Source organism: Carassius gibelio, chromosome B1 (genome assembly GCF_023724105.1).
Source record: "Carassius gibelio isolate Cgi1373 ecotype wild population from Czech Republic chromosome B1, carGib1.2-hapl.c, whole genome shotgun sequence".
NCBI classification, from domain to species: Eukaryota; Metazoa; Chordata; class Actinopteri; order Cypriniformes; family Cyprinidae; genus Carassius; species Carassius gibelio.
Genome location: NC_068396.1, coordinates 5077240 through 5099142, shown reverse-complemented (window position 1 = coordinate 5099142; position 21903 = coordinate 5077240). Strand labels below are relative to the sequence as shown.

General features: G+C 36.3%; 1 protein-coding gene across 1 annotated transcript; it reads right to left on the bottom strand.

Annotated features, from left to right (window-relative positions):
* Positions 1–5758: 5758 nt before the first annotated feature.
* Positions 5759–9009, bottom strand: LOC127948533 (SLIT and NTRK-like protein 1). The gene has a single exon (XM_052545010.1). The coding sequence runs from the start codon at positions 7989–7991 to the stop codon at positions 5904–5906; it is 2088 nt and encodes a 695-aa protein (XP_052400970.1). The 5' UTR covers positions 7992–9009; the 3' UTR covers positions 5759–5903.
* Between the last annotated feature and the right edge of the window lie 12894 nt (positions 9010–21903).

Below are 21903 nucleotides of genomic sequence, written 5' to 3'. Positions count from 1 at the left end.
CAGAAATCATTCTAATATGCTGATTTTTATGGCCAGAGAAACATTTCTTATTATTGCCATCAATGTTGAAAGCAGATGAGGTGCTTCATAATTTTGTTGAAACCATGATACATTTTCATCAAGAGATGAACTGAAAACTCAGATAAACAACATTTATTTGAAATAGAATATTTTGTAATATAAAGGTCTTTTTTAAAATAAATTTAATGCATCCTTGCTTAATAAAAGTATTTCATTCATTCATTCATTCATTCATTCATTCATTCGTTCGTTCGTTCGTTCGTTCATTCATTCTTTTGCCAAACCAAGTGTATCTATTATTTAATAATGTGAAACCTAACCTAACCTAATTTTTGTTTTTTGTTTTTTGTAGTAGTAGTAGCTAAAATGTTTTGCTCCAGAAGGTTTGCTTTTTGTGCTTGTGCCATCTTCCAAATAAATGACACTCACTTTTACATATAGTTTTCTAATGCAAAACCATTCATACATTTTTGAGCATTTTAAGGCTTAAATGTACTTTTTTGGTCTACTGTATAATTTCTACAACAGCTTGATCTGACAAAAACAGTCCAACCAATCACTCCAATCACTCATCAAAAATGAAAAAAAAAAATGGAAACAGATTGCACGCAATCTCCCATATTTGCAGTTTAATCAAAATAAAAGCTTGTCCAGCTGACTTTGATGTTCTTCAATTTCAGTTTTCAGTATAACAACCTTGGCCTACTTGAGAAGCCAACTTTGACCAGCTCTGCTAATTTGAAAAACTCAGAAGCAGAAACGGTGCTAGCGTGCACCGAGTTACCTCTGGGCCGCTGCCAAGTGTGTTTCTGAAAATTAAAGGAGGGCTAAAAAGCATCACAGCACCTCCTTGAGCTCTAAATTCCCTGCACTGGCATGTAGGCCATGCTTCTTTGATTTAACACGTTTATTCACCACATTACGCACCGATTATTCCTTCCCAGGTGAGGGAAGGGGGCTATAAAGCTCCCTTGTCATTGAACAAAGAGTATGAGAGTGAAACACAGACACAGAACCTGTTATAGGATGTACGAGAGGACTGAAAGGAAATTATGGGCGACACAGGGGAGTTAGGGGTCCACGCTCTCACAGGAGGTGATGGGACGTAATTTGTTAAGATGAGAAAATCGTGAAACCACAGAGACCAGCACTGTTTAGCCAACTGCTATCCCTCGAGAGAACAAAGAGGACTAGTGTTGATTAACCAGCTTGGCATGAACACCATTCAACCTGTGTTGAGGATCATACCATAGTACATATCTTTATCCGAGTAATTCTTGGCCAGACTCATCATTTCAGAGAAGTGCAGATGTGGATACAGCTGGGGAAATTTGCATACTGACAATCAGATCTCTGTAGCCCTTAATATCATAATTAATATTGGGAAGGTTTTCCCACAGATTTTAATAGTTTGATTGTTTTGAATGTAAAAGAATAGTTCACTCGAACTGAACATTTCCTCAATATTACTCACTCTCAGGCCAGTCAAGTTGTGGATGAGTTTGTTTCTTCATCAGATTTAGAGAAACTTAGCATTTCATCACTTGCTCACCAATGGGTCCTCTGTAGTGAAAGGGTGCCATCAGAATGAGAGTCAAAACAGTCGATAAAAACATCACAATAATCCACCAGAAGTCCACACCACTCCAGTATGTGGTTTGTGTATATATATATATATATATATATATATATATATATATATATATATATATATATATATATATATATATATATATATATATATATATATATATATATATATATATATATATATATATATATATTTATATATATATATAAATCCACCATTAAGTCATTTCAAATCTTGGTTTCTGGCTAAAAAGTCCTCTATACATAATAAAGTATTGCTATGTCCATTAAAAAGTCATCTCATCTCAATCAGGAGCGATGAACAAAAATGTTAGTGAATTTTGATGACAACAGGAGATGGACTTTATACTACAAAAAACCTTCACAAGATGGTAACTGATGGACTGGAGTGGTGTGGATTACTTGTGGATTATTGTAATTTTTTATTTATTTTTATCAGCTGATTTGACTCTCATTATGACGGCACCCATTCACTGCAGGGGCTCCATTGGTGAACAAGTGATGTAATGCTATGATAAATTTCTCTAAATCTTTTTCTTTGAAGGAACAAATTCTTCTACTTCATGATCAGAGTTTGAGTAACTAGTAAGTGAATTTTCATTTTGATTGAGCTATTCCTTCAGGTTAAGCACATGCTGTACTTGACATTGTCTATGGCATTACCACAGTAATTGTTACTCATCTTGTAAAAACAAACAAACACATACAGAAACAAAACTATTTTCAATGGATATGTAAGTCTAATTTAGTATTTAAACTGGAATATATTTCTTTGGGTTTGATTCGCTTCATAACAATGATCTACACTGTGAACCCAGAAAAAATCAGCATTGTGGCTTTAAAAACACATATATACTAAACACAACTTTAAAATGACTTTGAACATCTTCCCTGTTAGGTTTGTTTCAGTGAGCATTTTTCCAAACAGAGATGATGAAAATGTTGCCTTAAGATTATGACCTAAATTTCACATCAAACAAATATGCAAAACAACACTGAAACCCTATCTCCGACATGCCAGTTTCAATGTTCCCATGCACAAAGTTATGCTTTGGAATTGTTTTTTTAACACTCACAGACCTTAAATAAACCTTTTTAAAGACTTTAAATTGTTATAATATTTTGCCAGGGTTTAACTAATATGGGTCATTCCTGTTATGCCCTTTTATGTTCCCATCAAATATCTCTAAAGATTCTGCATGAAATATTCCAGTAACAGTTTTTAAATATGAAAGACATATAGTTTTCTAGGGAATAAACCATTTAGGTTTTTCTAAAAAAAAAAAAAAAAAAAAACCATCATTGTCAGTTTCCATCCTGTTGTAATCTGATAACAACAACACAAACATAACTAACAAGAGTTTTCTAGTTTGTTTTCCATTTTGTTCCATTTTATTGCATGATATTTGAAATAAAACATGTAATATGCCAAGATGAAATCTAGCAATCAAACCCTTACTTATCTAAAATAGGCATCATAACATATTCTTAACAATTTGTTAAAAAAAATCAATTAAAAACCAAACTTATTAAAAACCTTTAGCAGACACTTTACCTACAGTCTAATTCTACAGTCTGATTCATTTGCTCAAGTTACAGTTTACATGATCTATCCTCAGCTGTTTGAGCTACAGTAATTTAAGAGTCTGACCATATTTCTGCAAAGGCTGGTACATTTTATAGAAATATTTCTTACAGTACATTACAAAATAAATATTAATTCTGGACATACTGCATAACAGGAATGATCCACCTACATTCAGCTGACCTTTTGAGGGCTAGACAGGATCCATTCAATATATTTCCCCTGTGCAAGCATTTTATTCATTTGATGCCATAAAGTGCCTTTCATTTTTAAAAGCCTGTAAAGCATTAGCACTTCATATAAACCACACTGACCAGTGATCATTATGCTCAGTGTAATGCATTGCACTGCATACTGAGAATTTCATAACCAAAATGTGAACATCACACACAGGTTTATAAAAGAAAGAGGACATTTTTACATTCACAAACGATAAAAAATATATACTCAATGTAACTTCACTCAACCTCCACCACATTTTATTTAACAAAATATAAGCAGATCAAATGTAGCAAAGCATAGAAATGTAACTCTAAGACAAACTGTTGGGAAAATGCACCAAATAATAGATAAGCCAGAATGTGGTACAGTCTTTCACAGTGGAGCGACAAATAATTACCCTTCCACGCATGACGAGAGAGAGTGAAAGAGAGAGAGAGAGAGAGAGAGAGAGAGAGAGAGAGAGAGAGAGAGAGAAAAGGAGATGCCTTGATGGACAGCCAGAACCGATATAACAGATATAACAGATCAGAGGTCACCCTTCAATTTCGGTCGTTTGGGGGAAGAATAAATGCTATTTTTTTATTATTATTTTTTCTTCATTTTTTTATGTGCGTATATGTGCAGCATGAGTCACAACGCACATCTCTCTGAAGGCTCTGAATCTACATTAGAGTAAAACCATTGCAATATGACAGGAACCCCGTTGGGACGTTCTGCTGGATTGCAATTCAACCGACTTTGTTTTGTGCAACCTAAATCAAATTGACAGGTAAGAGAGAAAAGCATCTCCCAGTGCCAATATTTTCCACACTTGCAACAAGGCATGGCCATAAATAGGATTCTGGATGGAGCTTTCTTATTGTATTATTCAATAAACTCACATAATTAGGGCCAAGAAGAATAAAAAGGTAAGCTACAAAGTCTAGATGGTACTCGGACTATGGAAATGAATGGCTGGTTACCTTATTTTAGCTTTTAACTATTCTTTATTCACGTTGTTTTTGTTGTAAAATCATTACAGTGATACAAACTCAACCTCAAAAACATCAGCAGTGACATTTAAATGCTAGCAGTAAGATGCATGGCACTGCATTTTGGAAACAGCGTTCAACTCGTGTTTCTCACTACTGAATTTGATCCCGCCATTCTCTGCGAGTAGTAGCCATCACAGTGACACGCTTAGGCCTAGTTATGTTGATATTGTTAATGCTGGTTCCCCAACATACCTGTGAACTTCAGCTCCCAGCATGGTTTCAAATGCTTGAGAGGCAACAGCGACATCTAGAGGCGGCTATTCCGTCTACGGCTGCTGTGATGACATCAGTCAAATGCACAGACATGCCACTGGTCTGCTTCTCCTATATATATATTTACAACTTTTCATCTGCTTTATAGGACGTATCGAAGTAGCAAACAACGTAATATTCATTTCTTTTCGTATTTGGACAAAATAGATGGCTTTACAAAAGCTCACAATACTTACAGTGAATAATAGGCTTTTGTGAAGGAATACTTCAACCCCTAAAAAGAATAATGACAATTAATAATAATAATAAATAAAAATAAAGGCATCTTAGTCTGTGTGCACTCTGTAGAGGTTCAAAATCTGCACATACCAAAGCCCCCTTTAAACATCACTAAAAAAAAAAAAAACCTTCCCTCGACAAAAATCCTCGACATACAAAATCACGAACCATCGTTCATGCTTAACCGCATCCCCAACATGTCAACAGTTGGCACACTATAAGATAAACACATTTTACATTCATAAAGGAGATGACTGGGCAGATACATGAGAAATCTGCACTCAAAAAAAAAAAAGAAAAAAAAAAGTATAAATTATCCCCGTATCAACCAATCAACAATCAACTGATAAAATGTTAAGTTCATGCATTTACAACTCTTTATCTCCACCTTTTGGCCTGTCCACCTTCGAAAAAGAGAAATCAAACAGCAAATACAAATTCTAACTGACAAAAAATAGAAGAAATGGCACTTTTAATATAGTCATATATAATTGTATATTTAATTATATATATATATATATATATATATATATATATATTGATGACATGAAAGGAGGGTCGCGTTGGCTTCCTTGTTACTATGATAATGGTTCCCAGTGTGTGTTGAGACCATGCGAATCATGCAGATATGTTACAGTCCGTTATTTACATTACATTCATGCGTTCGTGCACCGTTCCCACGTCCTCTTTTGAGCGTGTCTGCAGTCTGAGCTGGGAGGAGAACGAAAGAGAGAGAGGCTCTGTACATATATATATATAACAGTGGGGCCCCCAATGCAGTGTTTGATGGACACTCTACTCAACCGAAGCAACAAAAATAGGCTATTTTTTTCCCACAGAGGTGAGTCTGAGGTCTAATGTTTGTGTGTCGCCCTCCATTGTCACCGCAACATACGAAACGCAGTTCATCCGTTTGATCGCTCGTTTCTCCGTGAGCATCATTTGTCAGAGAGAGAGTGGGCTCCACAGTCGTAACCTCTGTGTGGCCCATCTGCATGATAAGCTCCACTGTGCCAGTAGGACGAGTCGCATACTGTCTGTAAGGAATTGATTTCTGACGCAGAAGAGTTGCCTTCTCTCCGCTTCGATCTCTTTCGATTGCGCAGGATAAAGACCAGCATTCCCACCACAGTGAAGGCAGACGTCACGAAAACCAAGAGTAGACCGGGCACGAGCACAGAAATGGACACTCTGCTTGGCTCCAGGTAGGAGTTGGGCCGCGTCCCCGTGTCTGCCGGGTAAGTGCTGTTTTTGGACAGCGAGGTGGGGGAGATCTTTTCGTAGAGTTGAGGGCACATCAGATCGTTCCTGATCCGCCGGAAATCCCTCTTCCAGAACTGCTCGGGTGACTCACATTTGAGGTCGCTCACGATGACGTCTGCTCCGAGCTTGTCTGTCCACTGTTTGAAGGGAACGATGTTGCACGTGCAATCCCAGGGGTTCCCGTGCAAATCGATCTGGATGATAGAGCTGAGCTGGTCTAGGACTCCTGGCACAGGGAGATATGTGAAATAATTGTTATGCAAGCTTATTTTGGACAAAGAAACGCCCAAGAATGCGTCCATGGGCAGAGCTTTGAGCAGGTTGTTGTTGAGGAAGAGCACCCTCAAGTTGGGCATCGGGTTGAAAGTGCCCGGCATTATGAGCTGGATGTCGTTATATTCCAAACTGAGATACTCCAGGTTCTGAAGTCCAGCGAACATCTCTGCCATTAACGTGTCCAAGTAGTTCTTGTCCATGTAGAGCCACCTTAACTCTGTCAGGTTTTGGAAGGTGCCGTTTTCAATCATCTTGATGTTATTCCCCCCCAAATCGAGCAAATTCAAGCTGTGGTAGCCTCTGAGCTGGTTCCTTCTGATGGTGTGAATGTTGTTGTCGCGCAGATTTAACTCGTGCGCGGTCAGGGGTTTGGGTTTGAGATTAGCTACGCTTTCCATCTTCTTGCCCTCGCAGTTAACTCCAAGCCCCTGTCTAGTTCCTATCAGCTTACAATCACAAGACTGAGGGCACGTTGTATTAGCTGGTGGCTCCCTTTCAACGGCACCCGTCGCCATGGCCGTGGGTTTTGTTTTCAGCTGCCAGTTCTCCCTGGCTTTTGGACGGTCATTTTTATGCCCTCCCCCACCGCTGTGGGACTCTGTCACCCCGCTCGTTTTAGAGGGTGTGGGACGGGGGCCGCGGTCGAGAGTCTCGTCTTGGGTGGGAGGCGCCACCAGGCTGGAATCCATGCCGCTCTTTGAAGGGCACAGCTCCGTCTCGGCCGTTTCGTTCAGGTCGTTCCCTTGCAGCCGAGTGGGTGCCTCGCAAATGACCCTTCCAATGAGCACATTCTGCGGGATGTTCTCTAGCCATTCCTTTAGGGAAACCAGGTCGCAGTTGCAATCCCATGGGTTGTCCTCCAATAAAACCTCCACAATGCCAGGTATCTGCTCTAGAATCCCTTCGTAAGGCAACGTTTTTATTCGGTTCCCTCTCAGATCGAGGTGCGTGATCGGCACGTTCTGAAACACGTTGATAGGAAGAGCGCTAATAAGGTTGTCGTTTAAGATCAAAACTTCGAGCTTACTCAAGTCCCTGAACACAGACGGGTCGATGTCCCTCAGAAGGTTGAAATCGGCTTGAAGGTACTCCAGGTCATCTAAACCAAGAAAGGTGTTCTTTTTGAAAGACCTGATCTTGTTGTTATTGATGTGCAGCCGTTTCACGAGCTGCAGTCCCAGGAATGCACCGGGCACAATGTCGTGCAAGCCATTGTTCTCCAAATGCAAGCTCACTGCATTGTAAAAGTTAGCGAACTCGTTGGGGAACAGTCTGGACAAAGAATTCCCATGTAGCAGAAGATGGTAAAACTGGGAGCTCGGACCTGTCAAATGGTGAAGGTTCGTGAGGCTCCTTTTTTCACAGTCAATGTGCAAATCGCCTTCTATTGCGTTGCAGGAGCAGACCTGCTCCTTACAGACGTCCCTTGTAACATTCCCGATAGCTACACAAAGAGCCGCCTTCAGCAACACAATCCAAAGCAGCATTTTCAATATGACACAATCATCCCCGACATCAAGACATGAATACAATCAGCAAGCGGGTGAGAAATGAGATAAATCTCCAGTCTAAAAAAGCAGAGGACACTCTGTGATTATATCCATGCTCAGCTCGCTATGTCCAGATTGAGAAAAATCGACAGCAGGAAAGCCTTTTTTCATCACCTCCCCATCGCATGCTCTCAAAACAATCTTAAAGCGTACAGTAGGACATCTTCAACTTAATTATTTGGCTTTTCGGGCTAGCAAATCACTGACCTTGTGCTTTTCTCACATACCCACGGCGCGGGAGCTGTTCTTTCTCCCGTGGTGCTGAAATCACACCGAGTACATCTCAATGCATCGCAGTAAGATTAATCCGAGATATTTACATCTTTAGCATCCTTTCTCGGATTCCGACGACTTCGTTCAACGCATCTGCATCACAAAGACGGTCGCTAAGAGATTCTGGACTTTTCAGCCCGGTGTTCACTAGCAGATCTAACACCCTCTGCTGAGCTGCGAAGGCAAAAATCCATCGGATGAGGGACTGCTTGCTCGCTCGCTCGCTCGTTCTCGCAGAAAAAAAAGAAAAAAGAAAAGAAAAAAAAAAAAAACAGTCCATATACAGGGCAAGTGATGGAAATGTCCACAGATATCGCCGTCGACGGGTTTAGATTGCTTTCATTCCAGGTTGCATTTCTCCTCTCTATCCCCGCCGAAAGCTTTCGCGGAGCAACTCCGTTGTCCCCATCCAAATTTCATTTCCACAGTCCTTTCAGATGATATTCCCGTTTCACGTAGGCAAAGGAAGAAAAAAGCTCAAGTATTCCACAAAGCACAGGTGTTGTTCGCGTGAAGGTTGTTTCTTTTTTCCGCCGTGAGTGTGTGTGAATGTGTGTGGAGGGGGAACTGCAGTTGAATGCGGTAAAATAATTAACTACTCGACGTGCATGCAACAGTGCAGCCGGTGCACTGAGAGCTTCTTCTATTACTGTCACAACAAACACTGCGTCAAGACTATAGGAACTATGCGCACATACGCTACGTCACAGCCCTTAGACATAAGACATGCGATTTGAAAAATAAGTGCATTTCAACAGGAACGCTGGGTATTCCCTTTTATATCACCTTGTATGACTTGATTTTTTCATGCAGGCAGAGGATCGACGCGTCAAATCCCAGACTATTAAAACAAGCGTGGATTGATTGAAACTCAGTGCATATATCACATTAATGATTAATGCGTGTCTTTTTACTTAACAACAACAAAGAAATGCAGCTTTTCTTCAAATATCCGGTGTGGTAAACATGCAGATAACGGGCTCTTGTGTGTCTACCAGCAAGCGTTCGTTTGACGGGGGATTTTATAATCATTCGCAACACTTCATTGGCAAATACATGAAAGTACAAGCTTTCCTGACTCTACAGCCGTCACGATTCCGTCTCTCGTATCTTTATGTACTGTATGGAAACTGTTTCATATCTGAGGTGTGTCTGCCTCCAACGCAAGCAATCAATACATCACTATTCTGCATTTAAATGTGAGAGATGGATACATGCAAATAATTTGCTTTGATTACCTATGAAGAAACGTTAAAAAATAAAATAAAAAATAAATAAATAAGATAATCAGTAAAATGATGGCAAGAGACTACAAGGAATATTAATAATTAAATGCAACTATTTTTAGAAATTGGTATCAATCAAATGAATCGTAATATTTAACTGCAGATTACATAGAGACCCTGTAACTCTTCGATGAATAATTATTAAATGAATACAATATTTATAGACAAATTAATGAATGTGCACACATACACACACACACACACAGAGAGAGAGAGAGAGAGAGAGAGAGAGAGAGAGAGAGAGATAGATAGAGAGAGAGAGAGAGAGAGAGAGAGAGAGAGAGAGAGAGAGAGAGAGAGAGAGAGAGAGAGAGAGAGAGAGAAACTTCATTAAAGTTAAATGGTAAAATCTGAAGCCTTGATAGCAGAATTGTATCATAAACAATAGAGTGACAAACATTACAGGATGTCATTTTGGTTACTGCACATTTTAGTTCATTACTGTATATATAATATTAATATTTCAACCTAATTTGAACCTGAATTATACTAAAACAGTACTATAAATAATACATATTTAACATGAAATTCAATATAAAACACTCTAATGCAAAATGCATACATCTAAAAAGTAGTACTTACATTTTAAGGTGATATAAAAACGACACTGTCATCAAATTTCATCTCCTGCTATTGTGCAATTTAAGCACAGTTTAGGCACGTAAGAATGTGGAATAAAAACAAACTGCTTTCTCTCAAAGAGTTTTCTTAAGAAAATCAATGCTCATAAAACTAAAGTATAATTTCAAAAAGAAAACAGACAAATATGTCAATTTAAATTCTAAAGAATCATTCACATGCTCAAACGAAAGCTAGATGTTATTCTTATGTTAATTTGTAGCTTTGTCAAGAACAGTTGGTTCACACTCATACACACACACACACACACATCTCTATATTGTGCACACAGAAGCAGCTGTCATAAATCTTGCTCCTTCACATGAAGAAGTGCAGTATGGCAGCCTGACTTGCTGCTTGTTGTTGATCTTATGTCAATATTGTGTGGATGTGTATAGGTCAAAGCAGCGCATGGGGTTCAGTCATGACCATCTTCAACTCCCTCTGGCCTAATAGTCTAGACGCTGTTGTCTTACCCATCATAAGTTTTGACACTGTGCCCACAAATTTAGAAAGAACTGTTGTGTAGTTCACTTCTGTGTAGCCAGTCCAAAGAAACATGCTCATTGTTTGGAAAGGAGACAATGTTGCAAGAACACTTATTTTGAAAGGGTGCCAAGCCCAGTGCTGTGTAAATAAAAAGTTGCCTTCTTTCCTCTTTACTTTACTTTACTTTACTTTGTAATTTACTCCACTTTACTTTCTAGTTTCACTCTCCCTCATTGTTTATTAGAAGCAATATAGTTTCAAACACCATTTAATTACACCAAAATTGATTTTAAAAAACCGAAAGAAGCTACTGAGTCATATTTACCTTGTTATCAGATTTATGTTTGGGCTATAAATAATAAGTGCAAAATACATTTCAAATGCCAATTGACTGTCATTGTATGAAGAGCGCCATTGCAGTCATAAATAATGACCTAAATGCTCTGAATAGCACCATGAAAGACAATTTATAGAACAAGATGGGTACCATAATCTAAACACTGGTTGTAGTCAATGTTCTTGCAAAATAAAGGCTCACAATGGCCTCATACACCTTTGAAAAGTGATTTACCTATATGGTTTTATCATTGTCATTATTATTTTCATGAAACACAGAAGCATAAATTAGGACAAACATTCAAGCTGCTGTTTTTTGAATGAAAATTAATGAGGACAGATGCTTTCAAGCAAAATAAGGGGGGGGGGGGGTACCTTAAAATATTCAATATGACTTGTGCATCAAGTCATATGCTCGTCTGTGGCTATTTTTTCACACTTGATAAATGGAAAAGAGTAGAGCTAGCACTTTAAGTAAACAAATCATAATAATGAGATATTAAGTAATTATAATATAATAACTTGTAAAAATGGGGAACCTTACTCAAACATGTTGACACATTGTTACAACACTAATTGTATGTTTTAAAACTAATTATAAACAAACTGTTTGTATTGCTTGAAAACTCTTGATTAAATTAATGCTTGGCAAATTAGAACCTTATAATTCCGAAATGATTTAGAAGGTTCTATCTGCATATGACCACTTCCCAAAATCTTAATTTGGATATTGTTCTTTTTAAAAATAAATTAAGGTTACTTGTTCCTTATATAATTTTTGCTACATGGAATACAAAAGCATAGAAGCTCAATATCTCAAAACTGCACAGAATGCAGATAGAACATTATAATTCCAAAGCTGTGAATTATGAATTATGAATAAAAAGTTTTAATTTTGTTTTTTAATTTACAAAGTATGCATCATTTTTAAAATTTGACATTTTGTGTAATAATAATGACTGAATATCTAAATTATTTTTTTAATTTAATTAGACATTAAAAATGTCTAAACTATGAGATACTAACATAGAAAGTCAAAATGATGAGATACCAAGTCAAAGTAATGACATAAAAAGTCAAAGTGTTGAGAATCCAAATATCTAAATAAATAAATAATAATAAAATGTTAAAATTGTGACAAAAGGCATAATTGTGATGAGAAAATGATCTCAAATTGTTGTAATTTTATTCTGTAATGAATTAATTTCTACTGTTTTATTATAATTTAGTTTTACCTCATTATTCAGACTTTTTATTCCATAATCACACATTTTTATCTCATATTTATTATTTACCTTTTTTCTTTTTCTTAAGTGGTTGAGATTCACTTCCATATGATTTTGTTCATAGTTGCCAAACAAGTTGAATCACTTAAAAAGCTGCTGCTTTTACATTAATAATGATTTAATGAACAAATCATGAGACACATATACAGTATTGTTCAAAATAATAGCAGTACAATGTGACTAACCAGAATAATCAAGGTTTTTAGTATATTTTTTATTGCTACGTGGCAAACAGTTACCAGTAGGTTCAGTAGATTCTCAGAAAACAAATGAGACCCAGCATTCATGATATGCACGCTCTTAAGGCTGTGCAATTGGGCAATTAGTTGAAAGGGGTGTGTTCAAAAAAATAGCAGTGTCTACCTTTGACTGTACAAACTCAAAACTATTTTGTACAAACATTTTTTTTTTTCTGGGATTTAGCAATCCTGTGAATCACTAAACTAATATTTAGTTGTATTACCACAGTTTTTTAAAACTGCTTGACATCTGTGTGGCATGGAGTCAACCAACTTGTGGCACCTCTCAGTTGTTATTCCACTCCATGATTCTTTAACAACATTCCACAATTCATTCACATTTCTTGGTTTTGCTTCAGAAACAGCATTTTTGATATCACCCCACAAGTTCTCAATTGGATTAAGGTCTGGAGATTGGGCTGGCCACTCCATAACATTAATTTTGTTGGTTTGGAACCAAGACTTTGCCCGTTTACTAGTGTGTTTTGGGTCATTGTCTTGTTGAAACAACCATTTCAAGGGCATGTCCTCTTCAGCATAGGGCAACATGACCTCTTCAAGTATTTTAACATATGCAAACTGATCCATGATCCCTGGTATGCGATAAATAGGCCCAACACCATAGTAGGAGAAACATGCCCATATCATGATGCTTGCACCTCCATGCTTCACTGTCTTCACTGTGTACTGTGGCTTGAATTCAGATTTTGGGGGTCGTCTCACAAACTGCCTGTGGCCCTTGGACCCAAAAAGAACAATTTTACTCTCATCAGTCCACAAAATGTTCCTCCATTTCTCTTTAGGCCAGTTGATGTGTTCTTTGGCAAATTGTAACCTCTTCTGCACATGCCTTTTTTTAACAGAGGGACTTTGCGGGGGATTCTTGAAAATAGATTAGCTTCACACAGACGTCTTCTAACTGTCACAGTACTTACAGGTAACTCCAGACTGTCTTTGATCATCCTGGAGGTGATCATTGGCTGAGCCTTTGCCATTCTGGTTATTCTTCTATCCATTTTGATGGTTGTCTTCCGTTTTCTTCCACGTCTCTCTGGTTTTGCTCTCCATTTTAAGGCATTGGAGATCATTTTAGCTGAACAGCCTATCATTTTTTGCACCTCTTTATAGGTTTTCCCCTCTCTAATCAACTTTTTAATCAAAGTACGCTGTTCTTCTGAACAATGTCTTGAACGACCCATTTTGCTCAGCTTTCAAATGCATGTTCAACAAGTGTTGGCTTCATCCTTATATAGGGGCCACCTGATTCACACCTGTTTCTTCACAAAATTGATGACCTCAGTGATTGAATGCCACACTGCTATTTTTTTGAACACACCCCTTTCAACTAATTCAACTAATTGCCCAATTGCACAGCCTTAAGAGCGTGCATATCATGAATGCTGGGTCTCATTTGTTTTCTGAGAATCTACTGAACCTACTGGTAACTTATTTGCCACGTAGCAATAAAAAATATACTAAAAACCTTGATTATTCTGGTTGGTCACATTGTACTGCTATTATTTTGAACAATACTGTATATTACTAAATTTAGCCAAATCTGTATTATTTCCATTGAGTTTTCGTTTATTAAATACATATGTTCTGTAATATGATTAAAATCACACATTCTCTACAGATAGAGGAGCATAAAGTCAATACATGAAGTCCACATTGTTGAATGGGAAACTGCAGGGTAAGCATTCTGCCTAACTTACTCCTCAGTGTACCACTAAAGAAACTTCAATGTGCTACTGGAATAATTCAATCTTTATGGGATGTTGTGGAGCACAGAGTATAAGGTAATCATCCCTTACAAACCAAACAATTTTCTTCTTAAGGGATAAATGTAATACACCCTACACATAATTCATGGTTTGTTTACCAGAAACAAAGACTGAAACTGTTCAGATGAATAAACGTTATTAAGCTGCAGATTTGATAAATTGCAAATTCATTATTTAAAATAGTGAACAAATGTATTCAACTCTATATTAATAATACAGAGACCACAATAGTTCATATTTCGGTATCATATTAATACTAGCCATTGCAGTCTGAAAGCATCCATGGCTTGTGTAAATACATATCCAGCATCATGGAGGACTCCCAACAGAACAGGGCTCATTAGTGGCTGGGCACCCTGCACAGATTGGCTCTATGGACGCAGACTGTGAGACACTGATGGAAATGAGCAAACCCAGCTCCATTTACTGGAGACATGCATTGTGGACAATGAAGGTATTTGGCCTCCTGTGTGACCTCTCAAACTCTAAGGACAAGTGGGATAATGACATTCACTGACCCACAACAACCGACCCTTGATTTAAACAAACCTAGTGATTTCTTGAGTAGAAATGCCTTTCTATTTGCATTGAGTTATTATGGAGAAATAAACATATTGCCAACTACAGATTCATCCTGACAAAAATAAATGCAATCACAGAGACCCAATCTGTTTTCATTTATGTGTGTAGTGGGGTCCTTTTTACGATATTTTAAGATTTATGAAGAGGAAGAATTCCATTTAAGTTATTGGACTTATTGGAAAGCCTTGAAAAGAATAATGATTCATTTCATTTTGGTTGTCGTTTCTGAATTTTATTGAGTTGGATTTGCCTTACCTTAGTTAATGTTTTCAAACTGTAATTATATATATATATATATATATATATACAGTACAGACTAAAAGTTTGGACACACCTTCTCATTCAAAGAATTTTCTTTATTTTCAAATTGTAGATTCACGCTGAAGGCATCAAAACTATGAATTACCACATGTGGAATTATATATGGAATTATATACATAACAAAAAAGTGTGAAACAACTGAAAATATGTCATATTGTAGGTTCTTCAAAGTAGCCACCTTTTGCTTTGATTACTGCTTTGCACACTCTTGGCATTCTCTTGATGAGCTTCAAGAGGTAGTCACCTGAAATGGTCTTCCACCAGTCTTGAAGGAGTTCCCTGAGAGATGCTTAGCACTTGTTGGCCCTTTTGCCTTCTGTCTGCGGTCCAGCTCACCCCTAAACCATCTGGATTGGGTTCAGGTCTAGTGACTGTGGAGGCCAGGTCACCTGGCGCAGCACCCCATCACTCTCCTTCTTGGTCAAATAGCCCTTGATGCCTTCAGTGTGACTCTACAATTTTCATAGTCATGAAAATAAGAAAACTCTTTGAATGAGAAGGTGTGTCCAAACTTTTGGTCTGTACTGTATATATATATATATATATATATATATATATATATATATATATATATATATATATATAATATTATTCTGGTTCTTGAAATCTGGATATTTTTCTTACAAAAACTCATGGATTTACTACAGGGGGCTTTTATTCGCCCACCGGAGCCGTGTGAGGGACATTTTATTACTTATGGGCGCACTTTATTTCACATCTTATGAACAGTTGACAAAAAACACCTGCTTACCCACACTGAAAAGCTCAGAAAAGCAAGGACATTTTTTTACATAACACTGATTGGATTATTCTGAAAAAAAGTAAAAGAAAAAAAAGATACATACACCTAGGATGCTTCGAGGGTGAGTAAAAGATGGACAAATTTTAATTCTCGGGTTAACGAACCCTTTAACTAACCTGGCACTAGCCTGTGTGTTTTACTGTCCTAAACTAAGGCATCTCTAAACTGGAATTTACTTTGAACTGCATTGGTAGGATCAGCCTGTATGTTAATAAATCCCTGTTCCTCAAATGTCTTTCTTTATTGCAACCATGGCATCATCAGCGCAAAAAAATAAATAAAAAATAAAAATCTGTGATAAATAAATCTATGATGGACACTGTGAAAAGAAACACATGTTTGAAATGCTATATTGGTTCACTTAGACTCCAGAAATATTCTAGATATTCAGATATTCTAGAATTTGTTTGCTTAAGCCCTAGAGCAGGTTTGAATACTGATTACCCACAAAGATGTATGCTGTTACACAGCCTGGCTGGCTCTATAGCCATGGGAAAGGATATAAAACTTCAATATTTCTTGCAGAGTCATGCTGTAAAGACATATCGAACAAATCATGATAGGATTTTGCCTGCTTAGCATAATGTACATTTTCTTTTTCAACACAGAGATGCCTGAAAATGCAGTGCAAAAAAAAAAAAAAAAAAAACCTTCCCCACACCCAGTATTTCCAATTCAGTGTGAAGATTTTGCTAAGGTGTATGAAACAAATAATTCATAAGAACAATAATATACACTGCCCTTGAACAGTGCAACTCTCCTTCACTTTACCATTACCGTTTTTGCACATCGTTGTACTATTTGCACAACATCAGCATCTGCTTCTGGTTAGCTCTATCCAGGAGACTAGCATTTTGCACGGCTGTTTTTTTTTTTTTTTTGTCAACTCTATTCCACACATGCTACAGCTTCATGTCTATTTCTTTATTTTTATTTCTTTATATATACAACATTTTCCGACCTTGTGAAGCGTGAAACAGCTACAAAAAAATATCACTACACTCTCGCTCACAAAAGATCTTCCCTTGACGTGACTAATATTCATTCAAGTCAGGTCACAGCAAGTCAAATCTATGGAACTTGAATTTTAATGACTTTCACTCCAAGGTTTTGCTGGTCCCCAGATATCATCCCCTTCCAACTCCAGTCTTGCCAATGCAAATATTACTGATACTCTTGAAAATAAAAATAAAACAAGTGTGCTGAACGTCACTGTATGCTATCATAAAGCAGCGAGGGGGCCCTTGAAGTCTTTTAGAGCCCTGCCTCTCTAATCAGATCTATGCCCTTGGCAATCAACTCCTCTGATGTGAGTGTAAAAGAAAACACATGGCACTTCAGCCCCCACTGAGCCTCTCCACCCCGCCTGAGGATAACTAGATGTGTTTATCAAGAATGTGCAGGTGAATAAATAAAGAAATACATGAATACATACATGCATACTTTTTATAAATATTTCATATTAAATATTCATTAATTAAAGTTTTACCTTAAGTTTGTAAATTAATTCTGCAAAAAGAACACACACACACACACACACACACGCACGCACGCACACACACACACACACACACACACACATAATACACTATGGATCATAATAAGACATGTTTCTTCAAATCAGTGTATTCGATCATGTGACACTGAAGACTGGAATAATGATGCTGAAAATTCAATTTACATATCTGCATAATGTATGTGTATATATATATATATATATATATATATATATATACTGTAATTCTCGTCTGCTAAATGCATACATTTAATTTAATTTCAATATATGAATGTATGTATACACAGACACACACACACACGCACACACACACAAGGTATCACACACACACACACACACACACACACACACACACACACACACACAAGGTATCAATATATAATTAAAAAAGTAAATTATGTTATTAAATGTCAAAATGATATCCGGTCATAATAATGAGATAAAACATAGTTCTGTTATTTGAGGATTTTCATTGACATAATTATGACATTTTCTCACCTATTTACAACCGTTTAACTCATAATTATGTATTATATACCAAAGTATTTTTTTTTATAAAAATATAAAAAATATTATTATTCTAATTTAAATGTTAAATATTACATTTGTGCAATTTATTAAGTCATTTCTAAATTGCCAAATCATCTTGTTGAGGTGAGATGATACTTCTTGCAAAAATACTCTCCTGACAGATGGCAAAATAAATAAATAAATAAATAAATAAATAAAAATAATAATAATAATAATAATAATAATAATAATAATAATAATAATAATAATAATAATAATAATAATAATAATAATAATATTTAAAGGAGGAACCCCAGAGGCATCTCCAGACCAGGACATTACAGACTTTGGGATGCCACTAAGCCAGGCACGTCCAACCACCAAGCAACAACCCACCAAAACCACATACTAACCCAGCTTTGTATGTTGAATCATTCAAATAAATGATCAAATATGGGATCTTAAATGGCTGCTTGCTGCCTGATTGATTTAGTTTTGTTTTTTTCTGATCTTTCTTGCATTGAACTTGTGTTAAAACATGCAAATCATGCCTAATGGCAGTCCTGTTCTGATGTGGCCCAAATAACATTTCCCCACAGACTATACAGATGGCTACAATAAAAAACATTCTTGTCGGGAGGAAAGTGAGTGCACAAATACAGCAGCCCGTTTGAGGTCACAGATCCAGAGTGCTTGAGAGGAAATCAGCGGAGGATAGTTTTGCAGTCTAAAGTGAGGACGTAAGCTAAATTACATCTCGAGTGCGGATGAGATGAAAATTAAACTGCTTTTATTGGACAAAACGGTTGTGCAGGTGATTCATGTAGAGAAATTGGAAGGTCAGAGCGCAGTCTAAAGCACTAACCCAGCTGGCAGGACGGGGATCCCACATGATGTACTGCAGTGGGATTCTGTTATGTCATCTTTGGGAATGTAAAGATTTTTGGAAACTTGGAATACTGATCAGAGGCCTGCATTTCTGTCAAGTCACAACATATTTATTTTATTCTTTTCATTAGATCATGAAGTTATATTTGCTAATCTTACTTAACTATTAATGTCTAGCTTTTATATCCAGTTCTGAAAAAAAAAAAGTAAGTATGCGTGTGTTTGTGTGTGTGTGTGTGTGTGTGCGTGTGTGTGTGTGCTCTTGTTTTTGTGACATATCAGGACACAACTCTGTATAATGACATGTGTGTGACACAGGTATTACAAGGAGAGGGTGACTTATGAGGACCCATGTCCCCATTTATCAAAATGCGTATAAATCATACAGAATGAGTTTATTGGAGAAAGTAAAAATGCACAAAATGCACATTATTATTATTATTATAAATATATATATATTTTTTTATTTTAATTATGCATTTTACAATTTCATACAGCCAAATACACAAACTTTTGATTTTGAACCCTACCAACTTAAGAAAACTTCATCTCAAAGCTATTCATGCAAGCATTCAGCTATTGAAATGCCACATTTATATTTCCTTCATTTTTCATCTATACCTTCACACCTGAAAAACCACCAATATTTCTGAATAATTACCATATTGAAGACTGCTGCGACTGACTTCTTTCAGAATAATAACCTTCAGGCATTCAGGGAAGAAATGCTCGCTCGTGTTATTATATCAGTACAGTTCTAGCAGGTATAACCGACAGCTCGGGTTCAAACCAAGTGTATTTACTGACTGCATCTGACGTCTTGAAAAACACTTTCATCACTCTCATGTTACCAAGCTATCCTAACACTGTCCTACCTGAATCTCTGAGCTTGTTATAAACCAAAGTCACTCTCAACATAAATGCTGCTTTTTGTAATAATTCTAGCTTGTAGATGAGAGGAGAGTTGAAGGTTTTGCCAGCAGTGCTCGATTCAATTAAGAACGTCTTTTTCTTGCTTATTTTTCATCTAGAGGCTTAGTCCTTATCATTGTTTTTCAAAATCAATAGCTTGAAATGAGTCACAAGGCTGGTGAATTAGAGGCCCAGCAGCAACATAAAGCATGAAGTAAGCACAAGTGCAGTGCAAACTGGCATCAAAAGAGCGCAGAGTTTTATGCCTGCAATTATTGCACTCCAAGCAAGTGTACACAACAACATCAAGTGGCACAGAGCTTTTAATGGTGATCTCAGCCAGAGTAGACAAAATTGACATGGCCTTTTTATGTGACGGTTGAGATTCGGAGCAGCGATTACGTTGGGCTCGTGTCCAAACAAGATGTCACTGAGGCTGGGGGGACTAAGCCAGCAATTTCAAAATGATAGTGATTTTAGTGATATGAAAATGCATTTATTTGACCATTGGAGTGAGGATGGTGAAAAAAAAAAAAAAATAATAAATAAAAAAAAATAAAGAAAGAAATAAAAAAAAAAAACACAAAAGCATTTGAAAATGATTTCCACTTTGTAAAAAAGTAAAAAAATAAAAACATATATATATTTTTTTTTTCAGGTTTAAATATAATATAATAAAATATAATATAATATAATATAATATAATATAATATAATATAATATAATATAATATAATTAGCCAAAAAAAAAAAAAAAAAAAAAAAAAAAAAAAAAAAAAAAAAAACTAAACCTAATATTTTAAATCCATTTGACTTTAAAAAAAAAAAAAATAAAAAAAAAAAAATAATAATAATAATAATAATAATAATAATAATAATAATAATAATAATAATAATAAATAATAATAATTAAAAACAACAACAACAACAACAACACTGTGTGATGAACGTATATATTTTTGTTGTTGTCAGATGGAAACCAAATCATTTATCAGCATTATTAAATTGCTTCTGAATATTTAAATTTGTATGTATTTAGTTAGCAAAATGGAATTACAATCCCCTTTTTTTCATAACTCAAGTATGATGACAAACATACAGTATAATTTAAAAGGTTTCACAAGTATATTTCTATCCATATGACGAAAATCAACACTTATGTACACATCCAAGTCAAGATGTAGAAGTTCATTCTCTGTTAAATTTAAACATGAATTGCTTTAAATTGTCTGATTTTTAATCAACCTGAAATAACCTGACCAAAAAAAAGTTTTTAAGGGTCGGATCGAGTAGAAACAGCTCATTAGGATGCACATTTGCACTTTTTACAGTGTGGGAAGCGTATCCATTAGGATAAGCACACACTCACGGAAAGTATTTTACGGAGAAAATTATATTCACTGTGGCAGGCTTTGTCATTAACCTTGGATGACAAATTAATGCATTTTGTAAATTACCTTTGTAATTAATGACCACTCACAAAGCTACTAAACTGATGGAAAAACAAAGCCTGAGCATAAATACAGTGGCACTGTGGCGTCCAAGGTGTTTGTCACACAGGACATTATGGTGGAAGACCATTAAACACGAAGGCAATTCTCATTAATTAATTAATTTATTCAATCATTTAATGCAACAGCAAAAGCCAGAGGATGAAATTATGCTTGGAAACTCGACTTTCAAACTCACTTCTGTCCATGTTGATGTATTTGGGTTGGAATATTTCTACTTTCTAAATAATCTTTCCATTTGTTGTTCATTTCGTCTTTAATTAAATATATCAACAGTGGAACGGAATAAACAGAGATGAACATGAGAGCAGAAGAATTATGGGAGAAATAGGGAGGGAACTTTAGATTAATTGAAAACTGCTTTTCAATTTCAACGGGGAAAGTTTTTTGTTTTACCAATAAATTTAATGGTACCCTCAATTTAAAAGCAGATTGGTTTAATTAAAAGAGTGCTGAACCATTCAGCGCAGTGATTGAATGGAGGTCATGGGGAATTA